Here is a 20,143-nt window from a genome sequence, read left to right on the forward strand (position 1 = left end):
TGCAGATTGCTAGGCATGTATAGCAAGATTTAAAATTGATGTTAATCCCCTTCCTGCAGCCTGAATTTTCACTATTTCGGTGCTTCAGGTTCTGCAAAACAGAATTCCCTATATGATTTGAGTCAAATATTTGTTATAACTAAATACTATGTACAGTCATAAGTTCTTCACTCATGTGCCTATATGCATACGAATAGTAATCAACATCACAAAAATCCATTGATATACTTACTACATTGCAAAGAAGATATATGTGGTATACCTTTTTTCAATTAGAGAAACTCCTAATGAAATTTCGTTTACTTGATAATGGTTATATAGCATCACTTGGGAGCAAGACAGCTGTACAGTATACGTCTCCCCACTTCTTCCTTCAGTAACAGAAACCCTGTTCCCTCACATTTTAGCTAGGCAGTAGTTTCATTGGTAAGAGACAGTATTTTCCGGGCTACCTTGCAACTGGAACATGGGACTGAGTTTTGACCAGTGGGATAGAAACAGTAGTTTACAACTAGCAGGCCACATCCTTAAAAGGAAAGGGCTTGCCTTCGTCTTGTAATTGCCTCTTTTCCACGGGCCAGAATGTGTGTGTGCTCATGGCAAACTTGTTTCATCTATGTGGGAAAGGGCAGAATATCAAAAGCACATTAAACTTCATAAGGCAGAGCCACGTATCTCCTGAACTGCCTGCTAGCTCAGTCCTTCACATAAGAAAGAAACCTTTTGGGTCACCTGGGTGGCTCAGTCAGTTAAGCCTTAGATTCTTGGTTTCGGCTCAGGTCATGATCTCACTGTTGGTGAGGTTGAGCCCTGTGTCAGGCTCTGCGCTGACGTCACAGAGCCTGCTTGGGATTTTCTCTCTCCCTCTCTCTGCCCCTCCCCCACTTACATGCACACTTTCTCAAAATAAAAAAAACATTTAAAAAGAAATAAGATACCTTCCATCTTATTCAGTCATTGTTATTTGGTCTCTAGTAAAGTTTGGTTACCAAACTGGTATCCTAACTAAGACTTACTGTGCCCAGTATCCTGTTACTGCTTAACATAGAACTAGAAATTCTGATTTAGACTATAAGGAAAGAAAAAGAGAATATCAGTATTGGGAAGAGAAATAAAACTCATTTTTACTTTATCTTATTTATATTTATAAGGTTATCTCTACATCCAAAACGAGGCTTGAACTCATGACCCTGAGATCGAGAGTTGGATGCTTCACCAACTGAGCCAGCTAGGGCATCCCTGAAACTCATTATTTTTAAGTCGTATTTTCAGAGGTTCAGGTGCATGTGTGTATTACAAAAAACACTAGAGCAGCAGCCAGTTAGATAATGTAATTAAAAGGAAAAGATACTATTCACAGTAGCAGTGAAAGCTGTAAAGTATTTAGTAATTAAGTAACATACAAATATCCTGTGTTTGTTTTAGTAGGTGGTGTTGGTAAACTGGCTTTTTACATGGAGAAAAACAGGATACCTAACTCGGATCATGTCCAAAGATGGTCTCTCAATGGACTAAAGGTCTTAAATGTGAAAGGTAATATTATAAAATTAATAGAAATATGGAGAATAATGTGATCTGGGGGACAGAAAGAGCTTCTTAAATAAACTCCAAAGCAGAAACTATATGGAGAAAACTTAGATATTAATTCTATATCAAAATTAAAGATGTTTGTCAATAAAAGATGACAAATAACAGGCTTAGGGAAGATACAGGTTTTCCCTCTATCTGAAAGTAAGTGTTCCTATGAAACCTTTAGTAAACCAAAATGGTGTAGAATGGAGAAGCAATTACCATTAATTTGTAATGGAAAATTTTTTAATACTCCCAGACCCCAAAATAACCTCTCTTAGGTTGTCCTGACATTTCAGGGCACATCTTGCTAACAGATACAGAAAATAAATCAAGATAAAGCACCGATGCTCACAGACACATCCAAAGCTATGGAGACTTAGATGGTTGATGCTGAGCCACTGAGTGTGCTCCTGGGAAAGGAGCTTGGCAGGCCACTCTCATTCCTTGGGATGCGCACTGCCTCTGTAAGGGCTAGCTGTAAAATAAACTCAACACTGTTTTCGCATTGTGCCTTTTTTTGTAAGAGTGTGAATCCTCTTCTGATATCTTTCGGTTAGCAAAAACACGTGCTAATGTAAGTCTTTTGTAAAAATAAAGTGGTCTAACAAACCTTCAAAAAGCAGGAATCCGTATACACAAAACTACCCAATGATATATATTTAGAATATACCCCAGAGTGCTGAATTGTAAAGAAATCTGAACAAAGAATAACAAATACTTCATAGAAGAAAAACCTAAAGGGTAACAAGTATATGAAGAAATGTTCAGACTCATTAGTAATCATGGAGTTTCTCTTCAGACCTATCAATTCATGTCCTTGAGACTGGACAGATTGGAAAAATGGATAATGTCAAGTGTACTGTTGTTGGGATTTAAAAACCCTTACATATTGCAAGAATAAATGAACTGTACAGTTGACCCTTGAATGATGCAGGGATTAGGGCAATTATCTCTGCACAGTTGGAAATCCAAGTATAAGTTTTAACTCTCCAGAAACTTCACTACTAGTAGCCTACTGTTGATATAAAAAGCCTTACTGTTAATATAAAAAGTTGATTAAACACATATTTTGCATGTTTTATGTATTATATGCTGTGTTACAATAAAGTAAGGTAGAAAAAAGAAAATGTTATTAAGAGAATCATGAGGAAGAGAAAATACATTTACAGCCCTGTACTACCAAAAAATCCATGTATATGTGGACCTGTGTAGTTCAAACCCTTGTTTTTTTGAGGGTCAACTGTATATCCATTCTGGAAAGCAGTCTTAAACATCAAGTTAAGAAGGTTTTGATAGCTTTTACTAAAAAATCTCCCCTCCATCCATTAAATAAAAGATTGTTATCAAATGCATTTTTTGTGTCTATATAATCATATAATTTGTATCCTTAGTGAAATACGTTGATGGATTTTTCTGATATCAAACCATCCTTGCATTCCTTAATGAAATCTTAATTGTTCATGTATTTTATATATATACTATTGGATTAGATATATAACCCTTACCAAGGACATTCCTTTTTATTCCTAGTTTGCCATGAATTTTTCTTTCAATTATAAAGAAGTGTTGAACTTGTCAAATGCTTTTTTTGACATTTATTGTAATAGTCATTTTTTTTGCCTTTATTAATGTTATGAAACACATCGATTTTCTTATGATCAGTGGTTTTGCATTCCCTGGATAAACCCTTATTAGTTTAAAAATATGTACATACCTTTGGGTTTGGGTAACTAGTATTTTATTTTTGTATTTGTACTCACGGTGAAATACTTTTTTTTTTTTTTCTTGAATTGTCAACTGACTTTGGAATCACCGTTAGACTAGACTCAAAAAGAGTGAGCAAGTTTTATTCCTTTTCCATTGTGTGGAATGTATAGAAAATTTCTGTTATTGAAAGTATACTCAAACTGTAAAAATTACTATTCTTATTAATTTTTTTATCCCTCAAAGGGGAGGTCTTTGCCATTTTAATTCACTTACTGATCACTGTTCTATTCAAATTTTTGATGTCAGTTTGGATTTTTATATCTTATGTTTTCTCTGCAATTTTCTAGTTCTCTGTAATTTTCATAAGTTTCATCTATATGTTCAGCTTTATTAACATGGTTTGTAATTTTTCCCTTCTTCCATTCTGTATTTGCTATCTAAGGGTCTTTTCAAAGAACCTTTTTTTTTTTTTTTTTTTTTTCAGACTTGTGTTTTCTACTTATTTATGGTTTTATTACCATTTTTATTACCATTCTTTTTGTTTTTTAGTTCATTCTTTAAATTGTTGAATGATTGCGTCCTTCATTATTAAGCATTCTTATTGCTAAAAATGATTTCATGAAAATGATTTCAAATCAATTTTTCCTTCTTAGTTCTTTAGTGGTGTTCCCACCTTCAGACAAGATTTTATCATTAGTCTGTTTGTAGGTGTTTTCTCATTTCTGTTTTTAACTAAGTGTTATCCACCCTCCCTTTCCTTGCCTGAAATTTTGTCAGTTTTCAGGCTGTTTTTGAAAAGGTACTCTAATATCCATTTTTCTTGATTAATTTCTCTTTCTTATCAGTATATAATCCCTAACCCTTCTTTTTTGCATTGAATTCTGTCACTATAAATATTGATCCCCTACCTTTCCTTTAGTTAATGTTTGCTTGGTAGTATTTTCCCATCATTTTTGCCCCATGTTGTTAGATATTTTATAAAGAATTTATAGTCGTCCTTTTTACTCTCTTGTTTATATCAGTATAGACTCATGGATTCCTATTTTATTCATTAGGTTATAATCGGATGCTCTCTTTATTTGTTTTAAAATAGATTTAACCAGTGGAAGCCTCTTCTGGCTGGCTCCTATGTCCTTCTGATATGTCCCCATCATTTTTTCAGCATTTACTTAGTCAAAACAAGATGTTCCAAGATGATTGTGTACTTCCCTGCCATAATCTTGGAATCAGTAGTGGCACCTAATGCCTTAGCAGTTGGTGCTCATTGCTACTAAGGAAAATTTTCTTTTCCTATGAATCAGTCAATCCATAAACAAATACATATAACTATGTACAACTATCCATCTACCTGTTTAGCCTGTGAGTTCTTACCAATTCTTCCAATTTCAATTCAAACCATTGGGGTTCTTTCTAGCCTTTTCCCTTTAAATATTCATAAATCCTTTTACAGAACAGTGAAAAATCTGGTTCCCATTATTCTCAGTATATGTACTTAATTTCCGAATCACTTATTTGTACAATGTAATCAGTCTCCTTACCATTCCAGCCAGTCACCACTTCATTTGCTCTGCAGTAGGGCTGCTTCACGGTGGCACCCCTCACCATTGTACCTGGGCTCCAGGCACACCAATTACTCCATGCGTTTACTTTCTCAAATGCTAATGTGTCTGCAGGGGGAGCAGGTGAAGATGGCAAAGAGGGGTGGGAGTCTGTCTTCAGTTAAGTTTAAAATGTTTATATTCATTTTAACTACTGCTTTTAGAACTTATTTCTGATGTTGCTTTTCCTTTCATCATGATAAGTGTACTCTTGAATCCTCATCCCATATTTCACTCATCCCCCACCAACCTCACCTCCGATAACCATCAGTTTGTTCTCTATAGTCGAGAGTCTGTTTCTTGATTTGTCTATTTCCTTTGCTGTTTGTTTCTTAAGTTCCACATATCAGATCATATGATATTTGTCTGTCTTTGACTTATTTTGCTTAGCATTATACTCTCTGCACCTATCCATGTTGTTGCCAGTGGCAAGATTTTATTCCTTTTTATGGCTGAATAATATTCTATTCTTCTATTAGTGGACACTTGGGCTGCTTCTGTAGTTTGGCTATTGTAAATACTGGAATAAGCATAGGAGTATGTGCATCCCTTGGAATTAGTGCTTTTGTATTTTTTAGATAAATACCCAGTAGTGCTATCACGGGATTGTAGGGTAGTTGTATTTTTAATTTGAGGAACCTCCATACTGTTTTCCACACTGGCTGCCCAGTTTGCATTCCTACCAACAGTGCAGTGCACGAGGGTTCCTTTTTCTCTACATCCAACACTTGTTGTTTCTTGTTTTTGATTTTAACCATTCTAACAGGTGTGAGGTGATACCTTATTATAGTTTTGATTTGCATTTCTCTGATGATGAATGGTATTGAGCATCTTTTCAGGTGTCTGTTGGCCACCTGTATGTCTTTTTTTGAGAAATGTCTGTTCGTGTCTTCTGCCCAGTTTTTAATTGGATTATTTGTGTTTGGGGTGGTGTTGTGTCAATTGTTTATAGATTTTGGATACTAACCCTTTATTGCATACATCATTTGCAAATGTCTTCTCCCACTTAGTAGGTTACCTTTTAGTTTTGTTTACTTCACTGTGCACAAACTTTTTATGTAATCCTAATAGTTAATTTTTGTTTTTTTATTTCCCTTGCCTCAGGAAACATATCTAGAAAAATGTTGCTACAGACAGTGTCAGAGAAATTACTACCTGTGCTCTGTTCAAGGATTTTTATGGTTTCAGATCTCACATTTAGGTCTTTGATCCATTTTGGGGTATTTTTGTGTATGATAAAAGTGGTCCAGTTTCATTCTTTTGCATGTTTCTGTCTAGTTTTCCTAACACCATTTGTTGAAGAGACTGTCTTTCTCATTGAATATTCATTCTTCATTTGTCGAGGATGAATTCACTATATAATTGTGGGTTCATTTCTGGGGTTTCTACTCAGTCGATATGTGTGTTTATTTTTAATCAGTACAATACTGTTTTAATTAGTACCACTTTGTAATATAACTTGAAATCTGGAATTGTGATACCGACAGTTTTGTCTTTCTTTTTCTTTTCAACATTGCTTTGGCTATTCGAGATATCATGGTTCCATACAAATTTTAGTACTGTTTATTCTAGTTCTGTGAAAAATGCTGTTGGTATTTTTGATATGGATCACATTAAATCTGCAGATAGCTTTGGGTAGTGTAGAAATTTTAACAATATTTGTTCTTCCATGAACATGGAATTCTTTCCATTTCTTTGCGTTGTCTTAAATTTCTTTCATCAGTATTTTATAGTTTTCAGAGTACAGGCCTTTCCCCTCTTTGGTTAAGTTTATTCTAAGATACTATATTGTTTCTGGTGCAGTTGAAAATGGGATGGTTTTGGGGCACCTGGGTGGCTCAGTCAGTTAAACCTCTGACTTCGACTCAGGTCATGATCATCATGGCTTGTGAGTTCGAGCCCCCACATCAGACCCTGTGCTGACAGCTCGGAGCCTGGAGCCTACTTCGGAATCTGTCTCTCTGCCCCTCCTCTGCTCACACACTGTCTTTCTCTCAAATATAAATAAACATTAAAAAAGATTTTTTTTTTAAATGGGATAGCTTTTTTAATTTCTCCTTTTGCTGCTTCATGATTAGTTTTTTGGTGGAGTCTTTAGGTTTTTCTATATATAGTATCTTGTCATCTGCAAATAGAGTTTTACTTCTTCCTTACCAATTTAGATGCCTTTTATTTTTTTATGTTGTTGAATTGCTATGGCTGGGACATCCATTACTGTTTAATAAAAGTGGACATCTTTCTCTTGTTCCTGACCTTAGGAGAAAACCTCTCAGTATTTCACCATTGAGTATATAATGTTGGCTGTGTGTTTTTCATACAAAGGCTTTTATTATGTTCAAGTATGTTCCCTCTAGACATACTTTGCAGAGGTTGTTTTAATCATGAATGGATGTTGTACTTTGTTGAATGCTTTTTCTGCAGGTGTTGAAATCAGAGTTTTTACCCTCTCTCTTATTGATAAAGTTATGTTGATTGATTTGCAAATATTGAAACACCCTTGCATTCTGGGAATAAATCCCACCGGATTTTGGTGTGTTTTGTTTTTCATGTGTTATTGGATTCAGTTTGCTAGTATTTTGTTGAGGAGTTTTGCATTTATATTCATGAGATAGTTTGGCCTATAGTTCTCTTTTTGTGGTGTCTTCATCTGGTTTTGTATCAGGGTGATACTGGCCTCAAAGAATGAATTTGTCTGTTTTCTTTCCTCTTCTATTTTTTTGGAATAATTTGAGAAGAATAGGTATTAACTCTTCTTTATGTGTTTGGTAGAATTTGCGTCTGAAGCCATATGGTCCTGGACTTTTGTTTCGGGGAGTGTTTTGATTACCGATTCAGTTTTGCTGCTGGTAATTGATCTATTCAAAATTTCTGTTTCCTCCTGCTGTTCAGTTTTGGTTGGTTATATGTTTCTAGGAATTTATCCATTTCTTCTAAGTTGATTTTCTGTTTGGATGTTGTGTCCATCAAGGTAGTTTGGTGGTAAAGTCCCCTACTATTATTGCTATCAATTATTTCCTTTATGTTTGTTATTAACTCTTTCATGTATGTGGGTTCTCCCATGTTGGGTACGTAAATATTTACAATTATTATATCCTCTTGTTGGATTGTCTCCTTTATTGTTATATAGTGTCTTTGTTTGTCTCTTGTTACAGTCTTTGTTTATTTTGAGAGAAAGAGAACACACGGGAGGAGCAGAGAAAGAGGGAGCGAGAATCCCAGGCAGGCTCCACACTGTCAGCAGAGTCCAGTATGGAAATCGAACTCACAAACCATGAGGTCATGACCTGAGCTGAAATCAAGAGTCTAACCTACTGAACCACCCAGGTGCTCCACAGTCTTTGTTTTAAAGTCTGTTTTGTCCAATATAAATACTGCTACTTCAGCTTTCTTTTGACATCCATTTGTATGATAAATATTTCTCCCGTCTTCTCACTTTCAATCTGTAGATGTCTTTCAGTTGGAAACGAGTGTCTTGTAGGCAGCATATAGATGGGTCTTGTTTCTTGATCCACTCTGTTACCCTGTGTCTTTTAAAAATTTTTTTTAATGTTCGTTTATTTTTAAGGGAGAGAGAGAAACAACAAGCAGGGAAGGGGCAGAGACAGATGGAGACACACAGAATTCAAAGCAGGCTCCCAGCTCTGAGCTGTCAGCACAGAGCCTGATGCAGGGCTTGAACTCATGAGCCATGAGATCATGACCTGAGCCAAAGTCGGTCGCTCAACTAACGGAGCCACCCAGGGACCCCTATCCTGTGTATTTTGATTGAAGCATTTAGTCCATTTATAATCAGTAATTCTTGATATGTATTTATTGCCATTTTGTCACTTGTTTTGTGGTTGTTTCTAGAGATTTTTTCTGAACCTTCTCTTTCTGTCTTGGTTTGTTGGCTTTAATGATACATTTGGATTTCTTTCTCTTGATTCTTTGCATATCTATTACTGATTTTTTTATTTGTGGTTACCATTAGGTTTGTATAAAACATCTTCTGCGTAAAACAATCTGTATTAAGTTGATGGTCACTTAGGTTTGAACCTAGTCTTTATTCCTCTCCTCCCCGTTTTTTATGTATATGTTGCTATATTTTACTTCTTTTTATGAATCCCTTGAGTGATTTTTACAGAAATACTTGTTTTTACTGTTTTTCTGATTTTTTTACTTTTCATACTGTCCCTCAGGGTATTTCCTTTGCACTCAGAGTCCCCTTTAGTTTTTGTCTGAGAAACTCTTTCTCTTTCCTTCTATTTTGAATCATAACCTTGCTGGATAGAGTATTATTGGCTGCAGATTTTTCCCTTTCAGAACTTTGAATATAACACTCCCTTCTGGCCTGCAAAGTTTTTTCTGAAAGATCTGCTGAGTGTCTCCTGTGGTTTCCCTTGTATGTAACTGCCTTCTTTTGCTGCTTTGAAAATTTCTTTAGAACTTTTTTTTTTCTATTTTTAATTACTATGTTTCTTGGTGTGGACCTCCTTAGGTTGAATTTGGGGGGGGATCTCTGTGCCTCCTGGATCTGGATGTTTCGTTCCTCAGATTAGGGATGTTTTCAGCTATTACTTTTTCAAATAAATTTTCTGCCCCCTTTTCTCTGTCTTCTTCTGAGATCCCTATAATGTGAATGTTACTACACTTGATGGTATCACTGAATTCCCTTAGGCTGTTTTCAATTTGCATAATTTTATTTCCTTTGCTCAGCTTGGTTACTTTCCATTACTCTGTTTTCCAGGTTGTTAAGTCATTCCTCTGCTTCATCTATCCTGCTATTTATTCCATCAAGTGTATTTTAAGTTTCATTTATTGTGTTCTTAATCTCTGCATGGTTCTTTTTTTTTTTGTACATTTATTTTTTGAGAGACAGAGCATGAGCAGGGGAGGGGCAGAGAGGGAGGGAGACACAGATTCCAAAGCAGGCTCCAGGCTCTGAGCTGTCAGCACAGAGCCCGACGCGGGGCTCGAACCCACAGACCGTGAGATCATGACCTGAACTAAAGTCAGATGGTTAACCGACTGAGCCACCCAGGTGTCCCCTGCATGGTTCTTTTTTATCTCTGTGTTAAGGGTTTCATTGATGTCATTCACTCTTGTTAAATGAGTATCTTTATGATCATTAAATTCTCCATCAGGCATATTACTTACATCCATTTTGCTTAGGTCTCTTGCTGTGGTTTGGTCCTGTTCTATCATTTGGGGCATATTTTTCTGTCTCCGCATTTTGTCTAACTTTCTGTGTCTGTTTCTGTTAGGAAAGTCAGCTACTTCTCTTCCTTTTAACAAGAATAGCCTTATGAAGAAGAGGTCCTTCAGTGCCGTGCAGTGCCGTGTCCCCTGTTCCCCAGGGCCTGGCACTTCAAGGAGTATCTTCTATGTGTGTTGTATCTTCTCTGTGGTTTTGTCTTAGCCTCTTCTTTCTTCAGTCCAGCTGTCTGCAGAGGCTTTCTTTGCCTATTGTGGGCAGTGTTTGGTCCCCAGTAGAGATGGAACACATTTTAACAGTGTGTGTAGTGGTCTGCTTGGGAAGTGAGACCTGACCTTCCCCCCGCCTCAACTGCCACCTCCAGAACTGAGGTCCCACAAAACATGAGTCAAGAGATGTGTTGGCAGGGTTTACACTGACCTTTTGGGGTGCGGCCCACAACTCCACGACTTAAGGCGGATGAGTGGGAAGGATGAGTCCACAGAAGTGAGGAGGGGTGGAGGGTGTTGGTGCAGGCGATTTAGGTAACAAGTGTCAGAGCCAGAACCCTGCTGTTTGGGTTTTTTATACTTGGGGGTGGAGTAGGGAAATGGTACCTGTCAGCTCCTTTGTTCCTAGAGCCATCTTCCTGGTTGTCCCTGTCTTTCCAGGTCATGCTCTAGGATGAGCAAATTATTCATCTCTCAGCTGCCCCTGGTGCTTTCCAAACTACCGATTCCTTGCTGTATCTGCACTGGCTGTGTAGTTTCTTGGGGATGGGGGTGAGGGGGGTGAATTCTGCTTCCTAATGCCCTCCAGGTTCTCCTAGAGCAGAGCCTGCAGAATTTAAAAATTCCAGGCTTTAAATCCAGCTGGTTTGTGAGTTGTTACTCACAAAATTCTGCCCCTCTTGCTTTCAAAGGCAGGTATTACGAGGTATACATCTTCCCTGTTCATGGGCTCCCAGGTGTGAAAGTCTCTTTTTTGCCCTTCTCCACACCACCAGCTCCGTTCCCACTGTGGACCACATCTTGACCCTTCCTACCTTCGGGTGTGGTCTCTTCTCTACCTTTAGTGGAATTTGTTCTGCCAATCTGCAGATCGTTTTCTGGGTTATTTATGTTGATGTATTATGTATCTGTGAGACAAGGTAAGCTTAGAGTCCTCCTACTCTGTCATCTTCCCAGCCAAGCTAGTTCTGCTATTATTTCAGTTTCTACTTACTGTATTTTTTCCCTCTTGCTTTTCATTGAGTAGCAATGGAAATTTTTCTTCTACCTGCTTAAAAGTAATAATACATGCCACGGGCACCTGGCTGGCTTTGTTGAGGGAGCATGCGACTCTTGATGTCGGATTGTGAGTTCAAGCCCCACGCGTTGGGTGTAGAGGTTACTAAAAAATAAAAAGTGGTAATACATTCCAGGTTTTTTTTCGATTTTACTCAATAGTAATCATTTGTTTACCCCAGTTGGTTTAACTGCCATCTAAGTCTTCCTGATAAGACATTATACTCTTATGTTCTTGGTCTTCCTAACCATACCATGTTGGTATTCTTTGGAATTTTGGTTTTGTATTGTTGATATACTTCATTTTGTTTTCCATTGGCCCTAGCTGTTTCAGATTACAAACTTTGCCAGAATATTTTATTTGCTCGCCACTACTTCCTATATCTCTTCTCATGTCTAAATATATTTTTTGTATTTGACCACTTCCAAGAATATTTTTTAAATGGATCTTTTGTGAAAATAATTTTGAAGGTTTATATTCCTGAGAATTTTTATAAACTCTACCCCCAACGTGGGGCTCAGCCTCAACAACCCCAAGATCAAGAGTCACATGCTCCACCAACTGAGTGAGCCAGGTGCTCCGAGAATATTTTTTTTTCTTTAAATGTTTATTTATTTTTGAGAGCGAGCGAGCCCATGAGCAGGGGAGGGGCAGAGAAGGAGGGAGACACAGAATCCGAAGCAGGCTCCAGGCTCTGAACTGTCCGCACAGAGCCCAACGTGGGACTCGAACTCACAAACCGCGAGACCATGACCTGAGCTGAAGCCAGACGCTTAACCAACTGAGCCACCCAAGTGTCCCAGCCGAGAATATTTTTTATTACGTTCTCAAATGAGTTTTTCTTGATATAAATTTTGAGCTCAAAGTTCTTTTTCTTCAGCATTTTGGAAATGTGATTCTTTGTCTCTCACATAAGGATACTGTTAAGAAACCTGATGTCAGTCTGATTCTTCTCCCTTTGTAATCGATCTATTTCTCTTCTGGGAGCTTTCAGAATTTTTGCTTTTCTTAGATGGTCTTTAAAACCATCTCTTGCCGTCTTGCTACAGTGTTTCTGGTTTCAGTACGTTTTCCCTACTTATCCATGAGTTCTTTGATCTTTCTTTAATTCTGGTCTTACTACATCAAATATTTCCTTTTCTACCTCTTCCATTTCCTTCTAGGACTCCCAGTTACTCACATGTCGGCACTTCTGTTCTGCCCCTGGACTGCTGTCTTTTTCCTTTCCTGCTTTCTGGTGGTAAAGATCCTCAGGATGCTGATTTGTTTTGACCTGTATCTGTCACTCTATCCCATTCATTATATTTTTCATCCTGGGTATTTCCCTGTACTTCCTGTTCCTGTTTCACACTGCTAATGTTTCCCTGTACATTTATTTTGCTTTATTTTTAGTTCTCGACTAATGTGTGTATTTAGTTTGCTGTCTTTGGGGCTGAGGGTTGTACACCCCAGGCAGCATCTGGTTATTTTGGCCAATGAGCTCATGTTTCTAAAGAGCACCAGCTCCTGTCTAGTAACATTTATTGATGAACGGCCAAGGCCAGGCTCTATGCTGTCCATCCCAGTGAGATTAAGAAGGGGAAGGTAATAACCTCCAGACACCTCAAAGGCTCTATTAACTGCTTTACCAGTAGTTGCTTCAGATCCTTAGGAAGCAGCAGCAAGTTCCTAGTTGTCATCTTCCAGTCTGGGGCATTGGAGAGGGAAGGGTTTTTTAATCTCAAGAGCAGCCCAGCCAAGCCCTTCTCATCTCAGCAGAGCTTACGGCCCTGCCCTGACAGTGTCCCGCTGACACCAGTGAATTGACTGATTATTCCATGTGCAGCAAAGGGTAGACTTCTCACTTATGGCCTACCTCCCAGTTTATGATGACCTTCAGTCTCCTAGGCATACTTACAGGATTTGGGGGTGGTTTGTTGCTGGGTTTGGTGGTGGTTCCTCAGATTTATGCCATCTCCTAAGGTGTATTATTTTGGGGGGGAGAGGAGCCAGTAGTCTATGCCACTTTATCATCTTAATAAGGACCAAAGCCCCTACTATATCTTTACTGTTTTCTTTTTCAGTGTTTCAATGTTGTATTTTACGTGTCTCTCTTACAGTTTTACAAATATATCCAATCTGTTAACTTCAGTTTGGAAGTGGTGGTGGTGGTGACGGCAGTGGTGGTTTTAATGTCTAATCTGACAACTTTTGCCCATTAAGTGGTCACATTTTTAAAAAACTGCTTCCCCCCCTTCATTCCTGTACGGTTTCACTGATTGAAGTATTTTTTTCTTCCCTTGTCTGGTGCAGATGTTACATATGCCAGTTACTAATTGTTAATGGTGTCCTCAATATTTATAACATGAATAATTGACTTGAATCCAGGACCTTAGCTTACTGGAAGGACCTTAGCTTACTTTAATTTCAATCATTTGACCCCACCCTCACCCCCACCCCAATCTTATTTTGTTGTTCATATTTTAACTCCTTCTCTTTATTCTCCTAAGTAATACTTCTGGGAGCTTAGTAGGCCATGTTTCCCTGGAGTGTCAGCTCAGTTCAGCAGTGACAAGATCTGCCATCTTTTCCCTTGTTCAGCTGACATTTTCCTTTGAGAAGCCACATCTCCCACATCTCTAGGATGGATCACCCTTTTAGACTGTGCTCACCACAGGCACGCTCTGAAGTGCGTATCAGCCACTGTGCTAAGGAGTAGAGAGACAAGACGATGAGTAAGGGGACACTGGTGCTTTGGTAATGCTGAATATTTCCTGTACTCAACTGGAAATATGCCTAACAGGACAGCAGCATTGGTTTCTGGGTTTTGTCCTTTTTTCAGTGGGAAGAGTAGGGGATCAAAAATTCATCATCTCGGAGATAAAAGCATATCCTTCAGTGAGCTGTGGCTGAGGTAAGATGTAGAAATGAGCCCCACACCCCAAAACAGGACAAGTCCAGAAGGCCAGTAAGTGATCAAGTCCTGGTCTCCTGCCCACCTTCTCCTCCTGTGTAGCCTGACCTGCAGCCCTGAGGAAACCTGTATCCCTGGCCTGAAGCGATTCAAGCTTTTGCTTCTGTGATTACTTCCAACCTTCAGGATGGGACAGCTGCCGCTCCTCTTCAACGTTGCACTAGATACACACTTCCAGACCAGTGGTGCTCACAGTGTGCCCCCGGATCTGCAGCGTAGTGTCTCCTGGGAACTTAGTAGAAAGGTACATCCTCCTGTGCCAGACCTCCATCAGAAAGTCCACAGTCGATCCCCCACAGTCTGGCATCAGGCCTCCCAGGCTTTTGATCCAGCCCACAGACTTCTGCGAGGCCCAAGTTCTAATTCTGTCATTTATTGTATGTGGACCGAGTTATTTCTTGCTATGCCTCAGTTTCTGTATCTGTGAAAACAGAGCCAATTCTGCTCATGCCCAGGGGGTTTTTGTGCACAGGGCCTTGGGTAGGGAATGAGCTCCATTGTCCTCTCCCCTCCCCTTCCTGGGAGAGAGACTGTACACCAGCCCTCCTCCTACCCTATGTGCTGTGCAAGCTGCTCCATGAACACTGCACTGTGTTCTGGGGCATGAGGCCACCCCTATTGCTTTGAAAATCCAAAAGGGAAGCACAGGGGTCCAGAAATCTAAAGTCCACACCCTGGGCATTAGGACACTCTGAATTCCTTGCTTGGTTCAGAGGGTGGGGTGAAGGTGGAGGAATGAATCATTTTTCTGTTAACAGAAGGTTAAGAGGACAGAAAACCCCCTCCCTGAAAGCCAGGGGGGAGCAGCTGGCCAGCAGAGGCAGGGAGCCTGCACCAGTGGCCAGGCAGCGGCTGAGGCAGAATCTCAGCACCATCAGCCACACACACTGATGCCAAGGCCCACAACTTCCTTACTGGAGGCTATCGCATCCCAGGGATGCATAGGTGGCTGGACCCATGCAGTGTACACCCAGCAGTGTAACACAAAGCAGCACACCCAGCAGGTACACATACAATTAAATAGCATGTTTAATCATCTCACAACAGACAGTAGTGCAGTAGTGTAAACTAAGTTTCTTTTCAAAAAGTCACTCCCTCAAAGCTCCCATTCCCCAACACCCAGAATGACCATGGCTGAGGAACCAGTGACAGGGCCAGAGGGATTCAGGAAGTCTCTGCTCCAAGGAGCTAAAAGTCTGTCCAGGTAGCCTCACAAGTAGCCGAGAGCCCTATGAGGAGTTGATGTGCGCACATTCTGACACACACACACACACACACACACACACATGCAAGGGACACACAAGACAGAGGAGACTGCCATGGGGCAGTCGCACACATGCGCTCATGCCATCACATTCCAGTCAGCGTGTGACTGTCTCCTGCGGGCAGGGCATGGGGGCCTGAGTCCTGAAGCAGCAGGTCAGGAGGAAGGAAAGGGTCTGTGGCCAGCCCAGCTGTCTGACAGATGGCCCAGCAGCCAGAGGGGCCCCTCCATTCCGGAAACAGCCAGTCCTCCCCTAATCTCAGGCTGGACATGGGCATCAGTGGTGAGGACAGGGGGTTCCACTTTCTCTGGACCTAGCGAAAAGATAACGGCTCTGTCCCAAAGAAGAGGACAAAGAATGTGCCCACAGGCAGGCTCTCAGAGCAGGAGGCTGCTGGTGCTTGTTCTACAGCCAGGACTTGCTGTGCGGGTGCCCTGGGAGCAGCAACACTGCCAACAGGGAACTGGAGAGGCAGCTGGGAGCTGGCTGGACAGCCCTTGGAGCAGAGGAGGGGTTTGCGAAAAAGGAGGCCCTGAGGTGAGGACATTTGGGGGGGGGGGGCGGCTACCAGAAGGGTTTTAAAGAGGAAACCTCTTCGTTCACAGCTTCATTCAGGGTTCCCGGAGACAGTCTCTGGATTCAGGTGCCAGCAGCTCTCGTTGAGGGTATTAGGGTGGAGTGACCAGCAGATGCTGGGAGAACAGCTGCCCACGGACATGGGAGGTATGAGAACCAGCCTGGCAATGCTCTGGACTCGCACTGCCCACCCCTACCCTGAGGAAACAGACCAAGTAGCTACAAGATCTCCTCTCGTGGGCTCCTGGCCTTAAGTGGGGTCTGCCCGTTGGGCACGGAGCCATTCTGACCATGCAGGAGTTTGCCCTTCTCTCGGTCTGGCCACGTGAAGATGGCATCATCACTGTCCAGCTCCGACTCAGAGCGCATCAGGCTGCTGCTCAGCATTGGGCCTTTCTGTTTGATGCCTGCGAGAGAGAGGAGAATCCAGGCTCAGGAGCACAAAACCTTCCTCGGCCTCAGCCACACCCTGTACCCTTCTCCCAGCCTGAAGAGGAACAGAGGGACAGGGGAAATAACAGAACTGGGTTGCAATGTGGATTCCTTGTCTCCAGTATCTATTAGCTTTGGTTAACAGTGCCACCTAATGACCCATTCTCCTCTTGTTGAAATGTGCAATGTTTTATCACCTCCCTTTATGAACAGGATGGAGCTCCCACAGGAGGCAGGAAAGCACGACAAATGAGAACTCAGCTCTAGAGGACAAACTTTTCACCATACCCCGGCTCAGCATGGATGGTAAAGGGCTTGCCCGAGTTCCCGACATCAAGTGAGTACGCAGCCTCGCTCCCCACAGATGCTTGCTCTGGTTCCACTGCGTGGGTGCTAGAAGCAGAGAGCCTGACTGGAGTACCAGGGACTCCCAGAGACAGTCCCAGGCCATCAGTGCATCAGAACACACAAACAAGGACCCATAAGAAGCACCTAAGTTCAGAAAGGATGCTTGAGATTCTGCAAGCCATTGCAGTCACCTTCACTACCTATCCCTGTGGCTGCAGAAACCACACCGAAAAAACAAAGCCACAGGATGAGGCGTGGGAAGTGCCAACAGAAAACCCCACGTGGTAGTGTTCTGGGCCCTACACCACCCACCCTGGAGCTGACCTACCTCCTTTTTGAAAAAGGTGACCAGACAGGTGAGGTATGTTTGAAACCCCATATCCAATAGTCACTTCCCTTCCCCCTGGTCCCACCCAGATCCCCCAAAACACTGAAGTAATGTCCTGAGATGCCTTCTCAGCCATTCTGCCCCTTCTTGGCCAGGAAAGCTGATACCAGTGTCCCAGGCTTCTCCAGTGTGGCGGGAACAGTGGGCCAACATAAGAACGAAGCCCAGGGGAGGCTCAACCCCTTCCCCTCTGTGCCTGTGAAGCCTTCCCTCCCATGCCCACATGAAGCTTCCCTTCTTCCCCCAAGCCCTCCTTCCTCCACAGCTACAGAGGACAGGAGCGGGAGAGGGAGACATGCACCCAGCACCACACCAGACAGCACTCACCCAGGGCCTTCCCACACTCACTCCTGCTCTGCCTGGAGAACTGAGCGATCTCACCCACTAAACAGTACAAGCTGGGCCTGGACAGGAGCTTCTGCAGCCACACTCCTCAGAACAGCCACAACTGGAAAGAATTCAACTGCCTGTCAACAGTACACCTGCCAGATGTATTAATACAGTGGAAATTACACAGCAGGAAATGGACAAACGACTGCTCTGCCTGACAGCACGTCGGGAAGTCATAAGTGTAATGGTGAATGGAAAGGGCCAAATACAGTGATTCCCTTTATATAAACTAAAATATCAGAAGTACGTTGGCAGGAGGAAGAGGATGACGGGAAAGAAAGGGAGCTGATTATATGGGCACGTTCACTTGCAGGAAACCCATCCAGCTGTCCGTTGGGCTGAACCACAAAAAACTACCATTTTTATGGGTTCAAAAAAGTCACACACTATTAATTTCGTATGGTTCAATCTAATATGCTTCAAAAGAAAGCTTTGGAAAATCAATAGAATAGCAAAAACAAACCCAAAACCACAGTCGCTGAACGGAAAGCAGGTCTCCTGAGGCTTGCCTTGGGAGCTCACCCAGGCGGGTGCACTGGCTCCCCAGGCAGCCCTCATCAGAGCTCAGCCTGGTTCCCAGCAAACAGGGTCTCTGTCAGCGCGCTTCCACGTGCATTACCTTTCTTCGCAAGGGGCCTGTTAAATCCACGCTTCAACCTATCAGCTTCCGTGCCTTACGTTGACAGGCTTGAATCCCCTTCTCCCCTACCTGCTAGTGGCTCTGCTCTGCGGTGCACCCACTAATCTGTTGAGTCCACAACTGATCTGCTGGCCAGAGCCAGAAGACCAAGTGCAAGGGGGCGCTCACCCGTCCCTCAGCTACACACTGCCCACAGACAAGGGCCTCCTGACTCTCCTCTTTATCCTCCTGGTGACCCAGATGCAACTGGGCTCTCCCTTGCTGCCCCCCCTTCACTGGATGTCTGCCTCCTGCCCATTTTGCCTCTTCAACGCAGCACTTCCTGGTGCTATCACCCAGCCCTGTGTCCCCCACCCTCTCCTTTCTTGAACCCCATTCCCTCTCTCCTCAGGACCCTTACCTTTGTCTTCTGCCTCACCCTGCTTCACTTCTAAAGGACTTTTTTTCAATATTTAGGGCTTCCATTTCCTCACTGCATACTTACTGCTGGAACAACCTACATTTTCACTTCTGCTACCATTCACCATTCTACTCTAGCTCTTCAGGTGACCAGAAACTTCCCCAGTGTCATCTTCATGGACAATTCTTATCCCTGTCTGCAACAGCTAATACTGCTGACCGCTCCCTAACGGTGCACCTCTTCCCTCACTGACGGCCCTTCATGGGCTCCTCAGCTCTGGACTCTTTGGTCCCTCAACATTTTCCCCAGAAGGGATGTGACCCACTTTTGTTTTGGCCCTCACCAGCATCTAGAAGATTCTTACACTGACACTTGTAGTCCAACTGTTCTACTGGGTTCAACTGAATTCATCTTTTCTTACCCCAGCCGGCACTGCACTGATGTCTTAATTGTGTCTACAGAATCATTCTCTGTCCCTCAGGTCAGAAGTCAGCCCTGACCTTTCCCGTCCTCCATCCTGTTGACCCCATGTTGGTCGAGTCATCGTCACCTCCCTCTCGGACCACTGCAAAAGTCTCCTTGCTGGCCTCCACATAGGATATCTCCCCTTCAGTCAATTACAGGTGTCATTAGAGACTAATTTTCCTAAGCCAGCACTTTCAAGATGACACTTCCTGTCACCATCAGAATTAATGCTTAACCCTGGCTGATGTTCAAAACCTTCCGCACTTTTGTCCTCACCAATCTTCCAGCCTCATTTCCTCAACACCATTCGCAAGCGTCCTGAAGCAAACACTTCTCTTCTCCGGCATTTCCTCTCCAGTACCACCCAACCCATACCTGCTCAGAGCAGAAGCTCCAGGACCAGCTTGCACGTCTCCTTTTCTCCCACACCTCTCGGCTAACATGCCACAAACTGCATCAAGTCTTCCCTGCAAAGGTACCTGGAATCTACGTGCCTCTCCCTATCTTACCATCTCTCCACCATTAGGACATTCCACCGAATCCTCTTTTACCTGCTCTTGCCCGTCTGATTCCTACACAGCAGCCAGGGTTGTCTCTTTTTAAAATGTAAACCAAATCAGACCATTCACCTCCTTAAAAAGCTGCCTGTGGCTGCCCACTACTCTCAGAAGGAGCCCACAGCTAGGTCCCTGCTCACCTGTGCAGCCTCGTGCCACTGGCCCCGTGCTCACCATGTCCACTATGTCACCTTCCTCTATTTCCTCAAATGCGCTCTGCTGCTTCCAGCAGCTGGCCCTTTACCGACTTTGCTCCTTTGCCTGGAATGCGCTTTCACAGAGTCCTTATGTGGCTAACTCCTACTCGTCCCTTGGGTCTCAGTTCAAGTGTTCTTCTTTACAAAGACCTTTTTTTTTTTTTTTTAATTTTTTTTTTTCAACGTTTATTTATT

At 42.3% G+C, this 20,143-nt stretch overlaps 1 protein-coding gene and 1 long non-coding RNA gene across 8 annotated transcripts in view; one reads left to right on the plus strand and one right to left on the minus strand.

The window, feature by feature from the left end:
• Positions 1-1,160: 1,160 nt before the first annotated feature.
• LOC121026154 (uncharacterized) lies at positions 1,161-14,378 on the plus strand. Its single transcript, XR_005788277.1, has 2 exons — positions 1,161-1,533; positions 14,159-14,378. It is a non-coding gene; the product is annotated as an uncharacterized LOC121026154 (long non-coding RNA).
• Positions 14,379-14,502: 124 nt separating this feature from the next.
• The window catches only part of KIAA0319L (KIAA0319 like), a 96,939-nt gene continuing 91,298 nt past the window's right edge, over positions 14,503-20,143 (minus strand). For 4 of the 7 annotated variants that reach the window (XM_040468916.1, XM_040468910.1, XM_040468922.1 and 1 more), the window contains 2 exons: positions 16,852-16,956; positions 15,302-16,538 (listed from right to left, as the gene is read on the minus strand). In XM_040468916.1, the coding sequence (XP_040324850.1) occupies positions 16,351-16,538; positions 16,852-16,956 (293 nt within the window). In that variant the 3' untranslated portion in view covers positions 15,302-16,350. Of the gene's footprint in view, positions 14,712-15,301; positions 16,539-16,562; positions 16,957-20,143 lie in introns of those variants that run through there. The other 3 variants (XM_040468951.1, XM_040468936.1, XM_040468930.1) reach the window with 3 other exon arrangements.

This window comes from Herpailurus yagouaroundi, unplaced genomic scaffold (genome assembly GCF_014898765.1).
Source record: "Herpailurus yagouaroundi ecotype Mexico unplaced genomic scaffold, PumYag 77, whole genome shotgun sequence".
Taxonomy (NCBI): domain Eukaryota; kingdom Metazoa; phylum Chordata; class Mammalia; order Carnivora; family Felidae; genus Herpailurus; species Herpailurus yagouaroundi.